Raw genomic sequence first — 16,312 nt, forward strand, 5'->3', positions numbered from 1 at the left:
CATTCAACACGCATGCAAAAGGTATTTTGTGTAAAGACAACCGAATCGATTGCTGTGCATATTTGTTCATGTTTAAGGCCAAATAATAATAATAACATATATTAATCTTCAGTCTGATTCCTGAGTGACCCTTTGAATACATTTTAATAATTTAAACACTACTTTTTAATCTTTATAATACCCGGACTATCTTGATTGTAAGATGTCTTGTTATACACTCCATAGAGCAGAAGCTTTATCCAATCCAGTAGAGGGCGATATTGATATCTGTTCATTAGCATTGTCCCTGTCCGCGGCAGCCACCGTCGTCGTTGCAGTGCTGAAACCAGTAGTAAGCCGTGTTATACATCTAATAAACTCGGAACACTCACTTAATCTACACAGGAAAGTTATTTAAACTGTAAGGTAAGGATTGCATTTCCCTTTAAAGTTTTTTTTTCTGTTTTATAGCTCTAATATTTAACTGAATAAATCTAAATGTAATCTTTCTAGAATCTTCAGAGCTAATTGCTAACGAGAAATCAACGTGTGGAATGTAAACAAATCGGTTTTGCGTTTTATTCTGTTACGATTGAACGGTTTATTGACCTGGTGTGGTTTGTAAGCACATATGACAACAACCTCATGTGCCTTTTTAGAAGTGTGTTGAATTTCCATCAAAATGTCGTACATGCTCCCTCATCTTCACAATGGCTGGCAAGTGGACCAGGCTATTTTATCCGAGGAGGACCGTGTGATTGTTATACGATTTGGCCACGACTGGGACCCGACGTGTATGAAAATGGATGAAGTGTTGTACAGCATCGCTGAGAAGGTACAATTTCCTAATTAGAACCGAGAGTATTTGCTGTATGTGTAGGACTTGTTGATAATGTCTTTGGGAATAATTATTTATGTTCCATTATTCTATCAGTGTGTCTAATATCAAGTGTTTCCTCAGGTGAAGAATTTTGCAGTTATTTACCTTGTGGACATCACAGAAGTGCCAGATTTTAACAAGATGTACGAGTTATATGATCCTTGCACAGTCATGTTCTTTTTCAGGTAAGTCTTCAGATTGTATAAGGACTACAGAGAGTCAGGCAGCAATTTAAAGGGATACTCCAGCCAAAAATTAAAAATGTTTTTATTTTTGGAAAAATAAAACGTGAGTGGCGTATCCCTTTAACCATATGGGAGTCTACTAAGCATTTAAGCTTTAGTTGTTTATTTATTTTCCCTTAAATGTGTCTGGTTCTAGATAGGTAATGCTTAATTGATAGCATATTTACCATAGAAAATATCTTTGGCTCTTCCTTTAAAAAACATAGAAGGACTTAAGTTACAATGAATTTGGGTTTAAAACAAATGTGAAGGAATGTCCTTGTCTTGCGTCTTCGCTCCTGTAATGCAAATTTTACAGGGTTTATTGGCCTTACGTTCTAATGATGTGTCATAATTGGATAGACGTATAAATATTGCATATAACTTTGCACAGACAAGGTTGGTAATGATTCTATCACATTAGCCTTGTGACAACAGTTCTGAAATTGTGTGTGTGTGTGGTTTTTATTGTTGCTCTGTGAACTCTAATATAGTAAGCTATATTTTTGAGTCAAAATAATTTTTTGTAGAATCGGACATTGAGTCAATAGAGCTTGTAAGACTTGCCCTTATATAACTTGTATTATATAAATTTTAAAATATTCAATGAAAATAAAGTATTCTACTTAAAAGTATTCACATATATATCTGGCCACTCAGATAAACTACTATAACTCTATTCCCCCTTTCTTTGTTATATAATCTATTAAGTAATTGAATAAAAGTTATGGTTTTTCATGCTTCTTAGAGGACCAACTGCAACATACATGCTGCAAAGTTTCAGTAGGGACATCCACTTACAGATTAAATGCGGGATTCACTCTCAATTGCAATGAATGACACAGTGAAAACAAGGGATGAGCGATATTTGTCGATATCAGATATGCCGATATTTTGGCCTATTACCGATATATTTTCCTTTTGATTGGAAACAACACCAAGTCTGTCCTCTGTAAGGATTATAAGTAGGGCTGTCAAACGATTAATCGCGATTAATCGCATCCAAAATAAAAGTTTGTGTTTACATAATATATGTGTGTGTATGGAGTATAATTATTTTCTATATATAAATACACACACATGCATGTATATTTAAGAAAAATGTGTTATTTATATATAAAATATTTATATATAATATAAATTATATATAATATAAATATATATACACAGTATATACATGCAAATATTTCTTAAATATATACATGCATGTGTGTGTATTTATATATAGAAAATAATTATACACCGTACACACACATGTATTATGTAAAAACAAACTTATTTTGGATGCGATTAATCGCGATTAATCGTTTGACAGCCCTAATTATAAGCAAAGTATTTTTCATTTGTTACTTTTGAGCAAAAACTTAATTTCTTAGAACTAAAACATTATTAAAGTTCTTTTTATAATGAGAGTAAATAACAATAATAAAATCAATCACTGCTGTTTTTTTAGACAGATGCAGATGTAACCTTAAAGGGGGGGTGAAATGCTCATTTTCACTCAATCTCCTGTTAATCTTGAGTACCTATAGAGTAATATTGCATCCTTCATATCTCCAAAAAGTCTTTTGTTTTATTAAATTTTTAACAGAAAGATAGGCTGTACCGAGTCTTTCCGGAAAAAAACGAGCGGCTGGAGGCGGGCCCTGTGGGCGAAGCTTAGCTGTGCTAACGCGCCAAGCTAGTGACAACACACAGAGACATTTGTTCAACAAACAGTTTTACTCACCGTCCGGTTCCAACGCACGACCGCGAACCTTTATCATTGTGACTGCTCGATCCTTAAGCATTAGACGATCTGCAAATCCGTGGATCTGGGATTTGAAAACAATCATCGTCGAAATGCAGGGAACAACAGTCTTACACAACTCCGTTTATGCTCTGAAAAAACAAACTCCATCCACGGGTTCCTTAACGCTGGGTTCTTTGGGAATCTGTGCAGGGTTGTCTTGCCCTGGCAACCAAAAACACACTTCTTTGGTGACATTGACTTCCCAAAAGCCGGGCAGGGCGCTTTGATGGCGAACTGCTTTCACTCTCTTGCTCTGGTCTACGAGTGTGCGCGCGGCCGCGATCTTACCGGAGAAGTGCCCTTAGGACCCATATAAGGAAATTCCGCCCTATCTTACGTAAGACAGAGCCATACTCGAAAAAAACTTTCCGAAACTTGTGACAAACCGGAAGGAGTATTTTTGGAACAAAAATACTCCTTCAAACGTACAACTTAGTTTTTGAAACTTTGTCCATGTTTAGCATGGGAATCCAACTCTTTACCAGTGTAAAAAACTCAGTATGCATGAAATAGCATTTCACCCCCCCTTTAACATTTTATATGTGGATGTTCAACAGCAAAAGAGCTGTACAAATTCTAAATCCGAATTCTCGTAATCCGTTTGAAAAAATATATTACACATTAATGAATAAAACTGTATGTATAAAATAATTAAATTTACTAATGTTAGGTTTGTTTTTATCCGTCATGTAAAAACTATAGCTTCTGCCCTATAAATCAGATTCGTGATTTCATTAAAGTAAATCTAATCACCATTCAGGCAAAATTTTTATGAGAATTACTGCAGGTGCATAATCAACATGTCTTATTATATAAGGCATATATCTGCATAACTTTTCATATGTGGTCGATGTTTACATTTTAAGCCTTTATCGGCTTTATCATGACTAATAGCTATGATTGGGACTGTCATTTTACATAACATTATAAGAGAACAATATTGTAATAAAATGTTGTTAATTCTCTGGGTTAAGTTGCCATGTTTCAGCACGGTGCTCCAGGAAGAGCACATCCACCAGCACGTAACTTAGCTCAAGGTCACTTGTGCATTCGCGTCATTTTGTGCGTATACAATTTGTAATATTATGTTTATTTTGTATATATCTGATTAATCTCATATAGGATGCATTTCGTTGAGTTAGATGACTGGCTAGCAAAGGGCTTCCGGTGTTCATTCAGCGTGCGCAGCTTCAGAACGTGCAGCTCTAACAGCAATGCATGACTAATATTAACTACGATGATTGGAACTCATAACATGATGAGAACACTACTGTAATAAATTGTTGTGAATTAATTGGGTTTAGTTGCTGTGTTTTAGCGTTTTGCTCCAGGAAGAGTGCGTCCTCAACAGGAGTTACACATTCTGATGTGCCGTTGGTGACTTGTATTGATCATTTAATTAATTTACAAATAATTAAATAAAACGACTAATTACATCGAGTCCTTCTAGCCCTTTATTTAGACTAAAAAACTCTCTAGAAGATCTCTAAAACTATGCTGACACATTCATTAACAGCTATACTACACTACATGAAAGATAATATCTGAAAAATACCTTATCAAAGTTATATGCAATATTTATATACAGTATCTACCCAATAATAGTTTTACTGTGCATATTTATCCTAATGTATATTTGCTTGTCTATCTCAGGAACAAGCACATCATGATTGATCTTGGCACTGGTAATAACAACAAGATAAACTGGACCATGGAAGATAAGCAGGAGATGATAGACATTGTTGAGACTGTCTACAGGGGGGCAAGGAAAGGACGGGGTCTTGTGGTTTCCCCAAAAGACTACTCAACCAAATACAGATACTGATGTCTGTGCACTTTTATGAAATTTTTGTTTTTAATCAACATGGGACAAGATCTGAGCATTCAGCAGTTTGGTCATTTGGACTGTTTAATGGCCTTGTTTAGGATTTTCAACTTCAACTTTCATATTTAAATGTGTTTCTCTGTTGCTGTTACGGTCACCAGTTTTTTTTATAATTTTGTCCATCTGAAAATTTCACTGTATATTGAATAAATATTGAATGGTGTGTTTCTGATCTTTGTATTTCTAAGCTCTTATTTATCATCGCAGTGCTAATTATTAGGTTTAGTCATAAAACCTTGTCAGAATTAAATATGTATAGCTGAAACAACATGAACTTCCTTAATTATGCTCAGGGATACCCCATACTAGTATGGAGACAAACCGGGTACATGTAAGCTTTGAAGACATGTAGGTAAGACAATGTTTATATATATTCACACTACTTAGCCTATTTAAAGTGGTAATTCTAAATATTTTTTAATGTTAACATTTAGACTAAGTAGATCAGGGCTGTTTGAATTGCTTTTTCATATTTTACAGTACAATCATAGCTGTTTTGTAGTCATTAGGATTTTATCTGTCCTAGTGAATCTTTAGTCTGATCACCAGAAAGATTCTTTCGCTGACTCTTACTCCCCCCCCCCCCCCATATAAACTATATCTGTGTAAAAAAAGATTTGTCAGCTTAAAGTAGCTAGCTACACATATTATGCAAAATAACTCCAATGTAAGCGTGATCTGCTGTGACTTCACAATCATGTTGCATAACAATCATTTAACTGATTTGAATAATAGAAATTAATAATGTGTTTTGTGTATGCCAGGTTAAAGAGATGTGTTTTTAGTCTAGATTTAAACTAACAGAGTGTGTCTGCTTCCCGAACAAGGCTAGGAAGACTATTTCAGAGTTTGGATGCTGAATACTCACTTAATAACTAAAAATAACCCAACGAATAACCTAACTATGAGGTGGTATAGCACCTTCCCAACTGTGGGTTATTTAATATATATATAATGCATTGGGTTAAATGCCAGTTGGGTTAAAATAACCCAGCAGTTTAGTTAAATATTTATTTTTATTTATGACACTATTTTAAACAGATTGTTTATTTGTACAAAACAATACATATGTTCATAGCATTTAAGGAGTCATAGCATTTCATGTAAATATACATAATAGTGTACATAAATTCAAAAAACGCTAGTGTACATTCAACATATTATAAATTCAAAATCTATGCAAATGTGTACAAACAGTACACATTCAAAACCTATATTTAAAACCTACACAAAAATGTATACAAGAGTACAAATACATAAAATGTATACATACAGCACACAAAAATTCAAAATGAACGCTAAATTTAAAATATACATTATATTAAATTCAAAAGCTATACAAATATGGACAGAATACATAAATTCATAACATTAAATCCTTCAAGAAATAAACATAACTATTAAAAAGTCTTCACTCTACACTGTATGCATTGATGTGTTGTTGTAAACATACCTTAAGTTATAAAAACTTATATATATATAACTTGATATATGAATACATATGTTGACTACTGGACGTAATGATGATGATCAAAGTTCTTAACGAGGCAGCAATGTGTTGAAGGAACACCTCCAGATATATTAAAGTTTGCCTCCACACTGAATATGATAAAAACTTGCGAGTTCTCTTTGTCCCCATGCATCAAGTCACGTGGATCCTGGCTTGACTCACTGTTCAGGTAATGCACCATATTAGTTCCAACCTTAAAATAATAAATACATTTCAGTTGGGCATGCACTGTGACAACATCAACAGTGTAAAAACGTAAAAGTTACACCAAAGCAGCGCTGTACTGAATTAAAATGTGGTCACCCTAATTAGTCATTACACCTGCTGTTAAAGGGTTAGTTCAACCAAAAATGAAAATTCTGTTATTAATTACTCGCCCTCATGTTGTTTCAAACCCGTAAGTCTTTCGTTCATCTTCGGAACACAAATTAAGATCTTTTTTGATGAAATCTGAGAGATTTCCGCCCCTCCATTTACAGTCTCCGCAACTGACCTAACTGTTTTATGAAGCGGCGTGAGTACATTCTATCCCTTAACCATATTTCACCACTTTATTTACAAAATATTAATCTCCAACGCAGTGGTTCTCAACTCCGGTCCTCGGGACCCGTTGCTCTGCACATTTTGTATGTCTATCTTATCTGACACACTCAGTTCAGTTCAGTTCATGGAGTCTCTCTTAACGAGCTGATGATCTGATTCAGGTGTGTTAAATAAGGGAGACATACAAAATGTGCAGAGCAGCGGGTCCCGAGGACTGGAGTTGAGAACCACTGCTCCAACGCATGTTCACGAGAGCACCTCGGCGCATGCTTGTGTAGATGCGAGAGCAGGAATGTGTGAATGCAACAATGTTGTTTTTTTTTGCACAAAGCTTTACTTCAAAGATTCAAAGATACTTTACTTTAAAGATTACTTCAGTGATGTCTTAGTTTACTAACTTTCTGGGCATTGAAAGTGGTAGTTGCGAGGACTGTCAATGGAGGGACAGAAAGCTTTCAGATTTCTTTCAAAAAAATATCTTAGTCTCAGAGATGAACGAAAGACTTACAGGTTTGTAACGACACGAGGGTGAGTAATGGACTCACCATTTTTCCATTTGTGAGGTATATATGGTAATGATGGCAGGATAGCAGGAAGGGTTTTAAAGGCAATTTCTCCATGATCGTCTTTGAAAGACAAGTTTACAAAAATTTGAAAATAAAAAATAGTTTTCATTTATACCACGCATGTGTGGACCTAATTTCATATGCACTTAGACAGCCAAAACCATTTTCCCAAAATAAGACACCCCTTCCCAATACTGAACATCATTAAACTCACCATTACAAAAAAAGAGGATCCAAGAGGACCAAAACCTCACACTGCAGATTGTTGAGGTGTTGTACGTCTCATGAAATCCTCGGCATGGCCGTGAGGGCTTCTTGCGTTCTTTTGTCATTCAATTATTGTCAGTCATCAGACAACTCAAGACTCTATTGAAATTAAAACATACCATATTAAAATGAGGGAAGACAGCTGAAAAAAAGTAATTAACTGTACCCCAATGTTTCCCAAACAACCTGGTTCTGTAGTAGCCCCATGGATTTGGTCTCTCAAATCATTATTCAACTTACCAGCTTGTTAGTAGAGGGACTGCAAGACTGGAAATGGGTGCCAGATAAGGACGACATCCAAAATGTGTACTATTGGGGATAGTCCAGGACCAGAGTTGAGAACCACTGTCATGACAGTTCAATCTTTTTCCATCTTGTTTGGACTATGTGTTCAGAACATTATTCTGGTGGTGGTTAGGAAAGTGATAAATGCACTGGTAAAACTTTAAACACTGCTCTAACTGCTCTAACTGTGTGCGTTAGATTATGCTAATGAGTTCCACAGTGGAAAGAAGGGTGAGCCACATTATGTGTACCCCCTTCTGATACCCCTTCCTTGTGCTGATAATACAGAAGGGGCTCTACAAGTTAAATCCTTCAGATTGGCCAGATAACAAACTCCCTCCAATCCCCCTCCCTCCCTCTCAAGTGTCCAAGATCGCAATATAAAAATATTGGGGTTTTGTTCACTGTAAAACATTCTATGTTCAATAAGTTATGACAACATATGTTTTTACATTGATTTAACTAATCAAAATAAGTTAAGCAATTTTAAACTTTTAATAAGTTATACAAGATTCAAGTTGAACAAATTACAAGTTTAATGTAATTTAAGTTGAAATGATTTAAACATCGACAACAGCATACATTTTTGTATCTTAATATTAATATATTTTATAGGCCAATTTAAAATATAACAAAGTTTAGAGAAATGTTTTATTGAAAAGTGATGAATGCCGATTGAATTCATATTTTATCATCTAACGTAATGACATTCATTCACAAACTGTGTAGTAATTTTTTGAGGCAACTGTACTGTGTGAAAGCCTCCGCATCACTCAGACCTTTATTTTGAAAGCCATTGATCTAGTCGGAAACTCCATGTTGCTTCTCATGGCGTTCTTCACTCCACTTATGAAAAAAGACCTGGGGTGGACAGCAGCTTACTTTCAGTTAACTTCAAGACTTTGACGTGTTTTATCCAGTAAGTATACAGTTTCTCTCCTCCCCCTTATTTATTTCTAAATATAGCCATTGCAAGGTATATTTTATGAATTTCGGAGAACGACTTATTAGTTACCACTGGAAATAGTTTTAAGCGAAATAATTCTTATCATCATTATTATTTAAGTTAAAGCCTATTGCTTAAGCCTAGTTGATATTGATATCAAAAATACGTTTTTGTTCTACATATTTTTGAAACAATTTTTTTTGTCCTGTTTTATAGTTGTAGCGCAGCGTCTCTCAGTCCTCTGCACAGATAGTGGGATTGGGAAGGATTTTGTCAGCAGTTACAGAGTTGGGAGGAGTTTATTTTCCTCTCTGGATGACAAAAATCTATATTACACGTCTATCTTCCTTTCCTTTAGGTCAGTTCTTCTGTCACTGAAGGATTGGATCACTGTGCAGCAATGTCTTACCTTCCAACTCTCTTCAAATACGTCGATGAGCACCAGGACCAATATGTTGAGGTATTGAGAGGTATATTATATTGTATATTATTATATATCCAAAACTGGAAAATGTGTCTACTTTAAGCTCAAATAGTTTAGATTTTATTTTTATTTATTATTTAATAATTACAATTATGTATTTTATTATAGTTTTTTTGATGACTGTACTCTTTGGACATGAAGCAAGGTATGATGTACATTTTCTAATGGAAATGTAAACACTTTTGTGTGTGTGTTACTTTATTTTTTTTTTAAGCGCCTGGCAGAATGGGTTGCTGTACAGAGTGTGTCGGCCTGGCCAGAGAAACGAGGAGAAATCAAGAAGATGATGGAGATGGCAGCCAAAGACATCGAGAGACTTGGGGGAACAGTGGAGATGGCTGACGTCGGCATGCAGAAGGTGTGTTTTCTAAAATTCAGTGTTACTATAAATCTCTTGCCTTGGAGTCGGCTTTGGAGTTTTTATTTTAATGCCTGGCTTTAGAATTTTTACTGATTTTAGCCTTTAGCTCCAACATTACAAGCTGCTTCCTGTTTTTACATTTTTGTGGTCGACCATCTGACTGCATGTGTCACATGCATCACAAGATTGCAGTGTAGTTACGTTTTGATATTTGTCCTAAACTCAGATCACATGGTTCAAGTGAAAGTGAAATTTATTTGTTAAAGGGTACATAACATGCACAGTTTCACCTAATCTCATGTTAATCTTGAGTACCTATAGAGTAGTAGTGCATCCTTAATATCTCAAAAAAGTGTTTAGTTTTATTATATTTAGAAAAGAAAAATACAGCTTTCCGATTCTCTCCGGAAAAAGCCGAGGTCCTGGAGGCGGAGCTATAGAGTCAAGCGGTAGTTCTTGATTTCCAGCAAAAGACAGAAATCTGATCCAGTTGTATGTAAGTTTACATGAATGGGGTCTTTTATCACTGGGACCGCTCCACGTTTTAATAGCAAACGATTTGCAAATCCAGCGTCGACCTGAGCCTTGTTAATAAAACATTCGTCACTCAAATGACCAGAACACACAACCGCACTTCCTACACTCCGTTGCTGCCCCGGAAAAACAAACTGCATCCACTGTTCCTGTAACACTGGGTTCTTTGGAAAACTGAACACGGTAAGCTTTCCCTCACATCCAAATACACACTTTTTTGGAGACATTCTTGAACAAATCCTATGCAGCGCTGCCGATGATTTCCTGTTGAAGCGCGTTGATGTGCGCGGTCTCGCTCTCCTCTGGTCGACGTGTGCGCGGGCGAGCTTTTCCGAGAGAAATGCTCATATAAGGAGTTCCACTCTGATCTACGTCATTAGATCCACGATCTAAAAAAAAACAGCCGAAACTTGTACCAACCCGGAAGTAAGATTTTCAGCATAGAAATTCTCCGTTATTCGTCCAAAATATTTTTTTAAAACTTTGCCCATGTTTAGCATGAGAATCTATCTCTTTAACACTGTAAACAACTCTGAATACATGAAACACCATTGTACCCCCCCTTTAATGAGTGATTTATTTGGTCGTTATTTTTTCACTCTCATTTTGTTCCAAAACAAAATTCATTTTGAAGAAGGCCATAAAAGCACAATAAAAGTTGTATATATTTATCTTAAAGGTATTTAAATAAATAAATAAATAAATAAATTATACATACATATATTTAAATTATTTAAAAAAATGATAATGCAATGAAACATTATAAATTGTAATTATTATAATTTTGGCCAGGCTTTCATACAAAGAAATTATGAACACATGCAAAAACAATTTGTTTTTGCATAGGTTTACATAGGTTTGCATAGGAAAATAAAACCTGTAGCTGTAGTTTACCTTTTTTTGCCAAAATAGTTTGTCAGATAAATACCTTAACCGAGCTGAGTGTTTTGTTCTTCCCTCGTATTTAAAATATTTTAAAATATTAAATATTTTCCTCATATTTTGTTTAAAGGAATAGTTGACTTCAAAATGAAAATTCTGTCATCATTTACTCACCCTCAAGTTGTTTCAAACCTGTATGAATTTCTTTCTTCTGCTGAACACAAAGGAAGATATTTTGAAGAATATCAGTAACCAGACAGTTGACTTCCATAGTAAGAAAAAAAACAAAAAACTATGGAAGTCAATGGGGTACATCAACTGTTTGGTTAATGAAATTCTTCAAAATATCTTCCTTTGTGTTCAGCAGAAGAAAGAATTTCATACAGGTTTGAAACAACTTGAGGGTGAGTAAATGATGACAGCATTTTCATTTCAACTAAAATAACAACTAAGTCAACTAATCCTTTAATCAAACTTGTAGGGTCATTAAAAACAAATCTCCAAACCAATTCCCTACTGTATATAAAATACATTTAATAAATATTTTGAAAATAAATAAGAAAGTTAATACTAAGAATACTAAGGTGACACTCTTACATAATTTTAAACTCCTCATGCATTGCTTTTTTCTGGTTTTAATTTAGTTGCCAAGTGGTGAGCAGATCCCTCTTCCTCCAATAGTTCTGGGCAGACTCGGCTCAGACCCAGGCAAGAAGACTGTGTGTATTTACGGACACTTGGATGTGCAGCCAGCCAACATTGAGGATGGCTGGGACTCACCGCCCTTCACTTTGGTGGAGAAAGATGGTATGAGTAATGAGTATGCTTGCACAAGTGGCTCTTTAAGTCTTTTTTATTTTTCAAGTGTACAGTAGCAGTCTCTTGGTGTTGAGGATCCAGATGCTAACATAATTTATTAATGAAGCCTTTGAGTGTATTGAAGAAACCTGTTTAGACCAAATGAGGTTCTTCAATTGATTTGCTTTTTGTGCAATACTCTGCAAGCAGTTCTCCCTCCAGGTAATATTTCACATTCAATTGGGCTAAAATTAGTCACCACTAGCATTTAAAAAAAAAAGAAAAAGAAAAAAAGTTCTGCTTGCATGTGGCTGTTGACACAAAAAAGGAAGAAATCTCACCGACTCAGCATGTTACATTTGTGTCCCTCCAGCCCAAAGAGATTTCAAGACAAATCCTATTGTCTCTTTTTGCTGAGATAGATCTGACGCTTGAGCTTAGCCTTGTGACTTGTCAGCTGATTCCTGTAGATTTTGTTCTCCAAACTGGGACTAATTAATATTAATCTTAAACAAAAATAAAATTTTTTTTTTGCATATCATTAAAAAAAAGTTAATTAGTTGGTTGTTTATATAGTGCACTGCAATCAAATATTTTCTGTTTTTAAAATTTAGCCCCTTCTATATATTTTTTCTGACAAAGTTTCACCAATTCTGAAATTTCACAACTAGGTTCTTATTTTAAGATGCTCTAAAAGTAGAGTATCTCATACAGGATCAGCCAAAACATCATGCTTTTGTCTGGCAATTGTCTAGTAATCTTTTACAATTACCATAAAGTTTTTAAATGCTCTTTAAATGCACTTTGATATATATTGTAAAAGACTTGCTGAATTGAGATTATAGATTGAAATGCATTGTAATCATTACACTTTACGACATTTTATTTGACTGTGGCTCATGCTTCATTTAACTGGTTTGCAGGTAAAATGTACGGACGTGGATCTACCGATGATAAAGGCCCTGTGCTGGCCTGGTTCAACATCATTGAGGCCTATCAGAAGATTGGACAGGTGCTTACACTGTCTTTTTTTTTTTCAAATGATACTGCCTGCTTACTTATTAAGCCTGTAACAGCTGTGCAAAGTCCTCATGTTTTGCAAGCAGTATCATATGACAGTATCAGTGGATAAAGGTGTCAGTTGCTAGAAGTTTGGCATTGCCTGCATTACTTAATCTTGTTAAACCCCAACAAGACAGAATGTAAATTAAATTGCAGTTGCATGTGTGCACCTAGTTTGACTGAAACTGTGATGAACACTGCATATCATTGTGTTAAAAATCAGTTCACATTGCATACAGTCTTTTGCTTATCCATAGATTACCTCAGTTTCTCAATCATTATCACCTGAGGGAACTGTTACTGCTTTCAAAGTTCCTCGTTTACACACGCAAATTAAGAGCAGAACAGTTTAAAGGTTGTTTTGTGATCTTTGATCATTTTAAAGTATTGTGTCAAGCTAATTTAATTAGATCTAATTTAATTAACTGTAAGGGGAATTGTAATGTTATGCACTGTTAAGAGTGTAAATGAATAAGAGTAAAACATATTCTTTTTGTTCCTATTGTTCACGTTTTAGTATAATAAAATGTTTGGTTTGTGAAGAATTATTTTCACACTTTATATTATATCTATAGCTTTATGTTGACTGCAGAAAGCACCATGTCACATTAATGGATTTTTGCACTAAAACCTACATTTACTTTATCACAGGAACTGCCCATCAATATAAAGTTCTGCTTTGAGGGAATGGAGGAGTCTGGATCAGAGGGATTAGACGAGCTGGTTTTCTCTCGCAAAGATACTTTTTTTAAGGATGTGGACTATGTCTGCATTTCTGATAACTACTGGCTGGGAAAGACCAAGCCCTGCATTACCTACGGCCTGAGAGGAATCTGCTACTTCTTTATTGAGGTAGGAGTTAATGGGTTACATTAACATCAAAAGATTCCAAGCCAGTGGTTCTTAGTTAAAGTTCTTGAGGTCGAGTGAATCAGTTCAACATAACTGATGTCATGTGTATATAATACAATTATTCATAAATTAATTATAAAAAAGATAAAATAAACCAAAATATGTGTGTGTGTGTATGAAAATATGTACTACATTACAGTTTTTGGTAGGCACAGTTAATGTCGATAATCACAAAATTGCACATTACTGCCTTTTTACTTGTCTGACATTCCAGTTCATCACTTTTCCTAATCGTACTTAAAGAAAAGCGCAAAGGTATAGATTTGAGTTTTCTCATGGCTGAGAAACATCTTTTACATTTTCAGATGGAATGCTGTGATAAAGATCTTCACTCTGGTGTGTTTGGAGGATCCGTTCATGAGGCCATGACTGACCTCATTGCTCTGATGGGTGAGACTGATACCTACATATTCCTTTGGTGGAAATAGGATCAGTAGGTTGGTCATGAAACTATTCAGGATGACAGGGATTTCCTAGATTGCATTTTGAGATATATTTCTTGTTGACCTGCTAATGTTACCTGTCAGCTTAGAGCAGTTGGCAATAATTTCCTCTTAATTAGCTCACCTCACAATTTAAGGAACCTTACATTTTTTTTATTGTTGTTTGTTAATGTATTATTTTCGCAATGCTGAAAGTGTATTAAGAATGTTATATTTTTAGGCACTTTGGTGGATAACAAGGGGAAAATTATAGTACCAGGGATGTACGACCATGTGGCTAAATTGACTGATGAGGAGAAGAAGCTCTATGAAAAGATTGAGTTTGACATGGAAGAATACGCCAAAGATGTTGGAACAGACAAACTCCTGCATGACACCAAAGTAAATCACCCCTCTCTTTCCACATTTCAGTGTCCGATGATGTAATATTTATGTTTTTGTTCATTTAAATCAGGGTTATCATCATTCACTAAAACTAAAACCTTTAAATATGGTCTTACTTGGGGGGAAAAAAAGAACATTAACTGAAAAAAAGTAAGCTTATTTTATTTGAGCTAGTTGCCAAGGCAGCATTTCTCATTTTCTTTGTTTCTTTTAAATTGAAGTACTAAAATAACTAAAACTAAACAGACCAAAACTATATAGACATTTAAAAACACAACAAAATGACTAAAACTTGAGCTAAAAAAAATAAAATCGAATTCAAATTATTACCAAAAACTATAATATCAATGATGCTAAAATAACACTGATTCAAATTTTATTTATTGGAATATATTTTGAATATGATATGATTGCATGTTTAAAAAATTGCCTCATTTAATCAGGCTGCCTGACCTCTCTGTAAATTCATGTTTTATGTTCAGTGACGTGTATAATAAACCGAATGATATATTGATTTGTCTGTACAGGAGCAAATTCTGATGCATCGTTGGAGATACCCGTCCCTGTCTCTGCACGGGATAGAGGGAGCGTTCTCCGAGGGAGGTGCCAAAACTGTCATTCCCCGCAAGGTCATTGGCAAGTTCTCCATCCGCCTTGTCCCTGACATGGATCCCAAAGTAGTGGAGAAACAGGTTTGAAGTTTTTTTTTTAGTCTTGTTTTATGCTCTACCACTCACATAGAGACATCTGCATTATTTACAGACATGCTTGTGCTTGTGTTGAAATGTTCTGCTTTTCTTACAGGTAATTACTCATCTGGAAAGCAAGTTTGCGGAATTGAAAAGTCCCAACAAACTGAAAGTGTACATGGGACATGGAGCCAAAGCCTGGGTGTCTGACTTTAACCACCCCCACTACATGGCTGGCAGAAAGGCCATGAAGACTGGTAAGACACAATATATGGTATAACTGTAGATACAAGATTGCTGATCTTATTCCAGTCTACGTTTACATAAAATATCTTAAGTTATATTGTATTTATCTATTTTAATTATTTTATTTTAATTTCATATTTCATATTTATGTATGTTGCTTTAATGAGCCCCTATTAATTGATATACTAATGTAATATTTTTACTTAAAAAAAAAAAAATGACAATGACGTCCAATTGCAGCACCTAAAACACACTTTATCTCATATATACATATACATTTTAAACTCATTTTTATATTGATTTAAAAAGACGATATTTACATGCATCATCAACCCATGCGTGATATTTACAACATGTTGGTTGATTTTTTTTTCCTTGATTCTGTTTTGTCAAACCAAAAGTGTAGCTTTTTTTTTTTCTTTCTCCAAACACAATTTATTTGTGGTCTTACGTAATTCTGTATCTTTCGCTGCTGTTAGTGTTTGGCGTGGAGCCTGACCTGACCCGTGAGGGAGGAAGTATCCCGGTGACTCTAACCTTCCAAGAAGCAACCGGCCAGAATGTCATGCTGCTGCCTGTCGGTTCCTCTGACGATGGAGCTCACTCACAGAACGAGAAACTCAACAGGTGAGGTTTACGC

At 35.0% G+C, this 16,312-nt stretch overlaps 3 protein-coding genes across 4 annotated transcripts in view; 2 read left to right on the plus strand and 1 right to left on the minus strand.

The window, feature by feature from the left end:
- Positions 1 to 16,312, minus strand: part of satb1a (SATB homeobox 1a) — a 237,216-nt gene that overhangs the window by 175,998 nt on the left and 44,906 nt on the right. The window lies entirely within an intron of this gene.
- txnl4a (thioredoxin-like 4A) lies at positions 266 to 4,932 on the plus strand. Its single transcript, XM_079878556.1, has 4 exons — positions 266 to 405; positions 639 to 814; positions 941 to 1,044; positions 4,529 to 4,932. Exons 2-4 carry the CDS (start codon positions 662 to 664, stop codon positions 4,698 to 4,700), a joined length of 429 nt encoding a protein of 142 aa, XP_079734682.1. The 5' UTR covers positions 266 to 405; positions 639 to 661; the 3' UTR covers positions 4,701 to 4,932.
- cndp2 (carnosine dipeptidase 2) overlaps positions 8,721 to 16,312 on the plus strand; it is a 365,464-nt gene continuing 357,872 nt past the window's right edge. For both annotated transcript variants that reach the window (XM_079878533.1, XM_079878532.1), the window contains exons 1-11: positions 8,721 to 8,850; positions 9,236 to 9,337; positions 9,576 to 9,719; positions 11,783 to 11,945; positions 12,860 to 12,948; positions 13,650 to 13,850; positions 14,216 to 14,300; positions 14,574 to 14,734; positions 15,265 to 15,429; positions 15,542 to 15,683; positions 16,152 to 16,299. In XM_079878533.1, coding sequence (XP_079734659.1) covers positions 9,278 to 9,337; positions 9,576 to 9,719; positions 11,783 to 11,945; positions 12,860 to 12,948; positions 13,650 to 13,850; positions 14,216 to 14,300; positions 14,574 to 14,734; positions 15,265 to 15,429; positions 15,542 to 15,683; positions 16,152 to 16,299 — 1,358 coding nt within the window. In that variant the 5' untranslated portion in view covers positions 8,721 to 8,850; positions 9,236 to 9,277. The remainder of the gene's footprint in view (positions 8,851 to 9,235; positions 9,338 to 9,575; positions 9,720 to 11,782; positions 11,946 to 12,859; positions 12,949 to 13,649; positions 13,851 to 14,215; positions 14,301 to 14,573; positions 14,735 to 15,264; positions 15,430 to 15,541; positions 15,684 to 16,151; positions 16,300 to 16,312) is intronic.

The sequence above is a fragment of the Squalius cephalus genome (assembly GCF_949319135.1).
Source record: "Squalius cephalus genome assembly, chromosome: 8".
Classification (NCBI taxonomy): Eukaryota; Metazoa; Chordata; class Actinopteri; order Cypriniformes; family Leuciscidae; genus Squalius; species Squalius cephalus.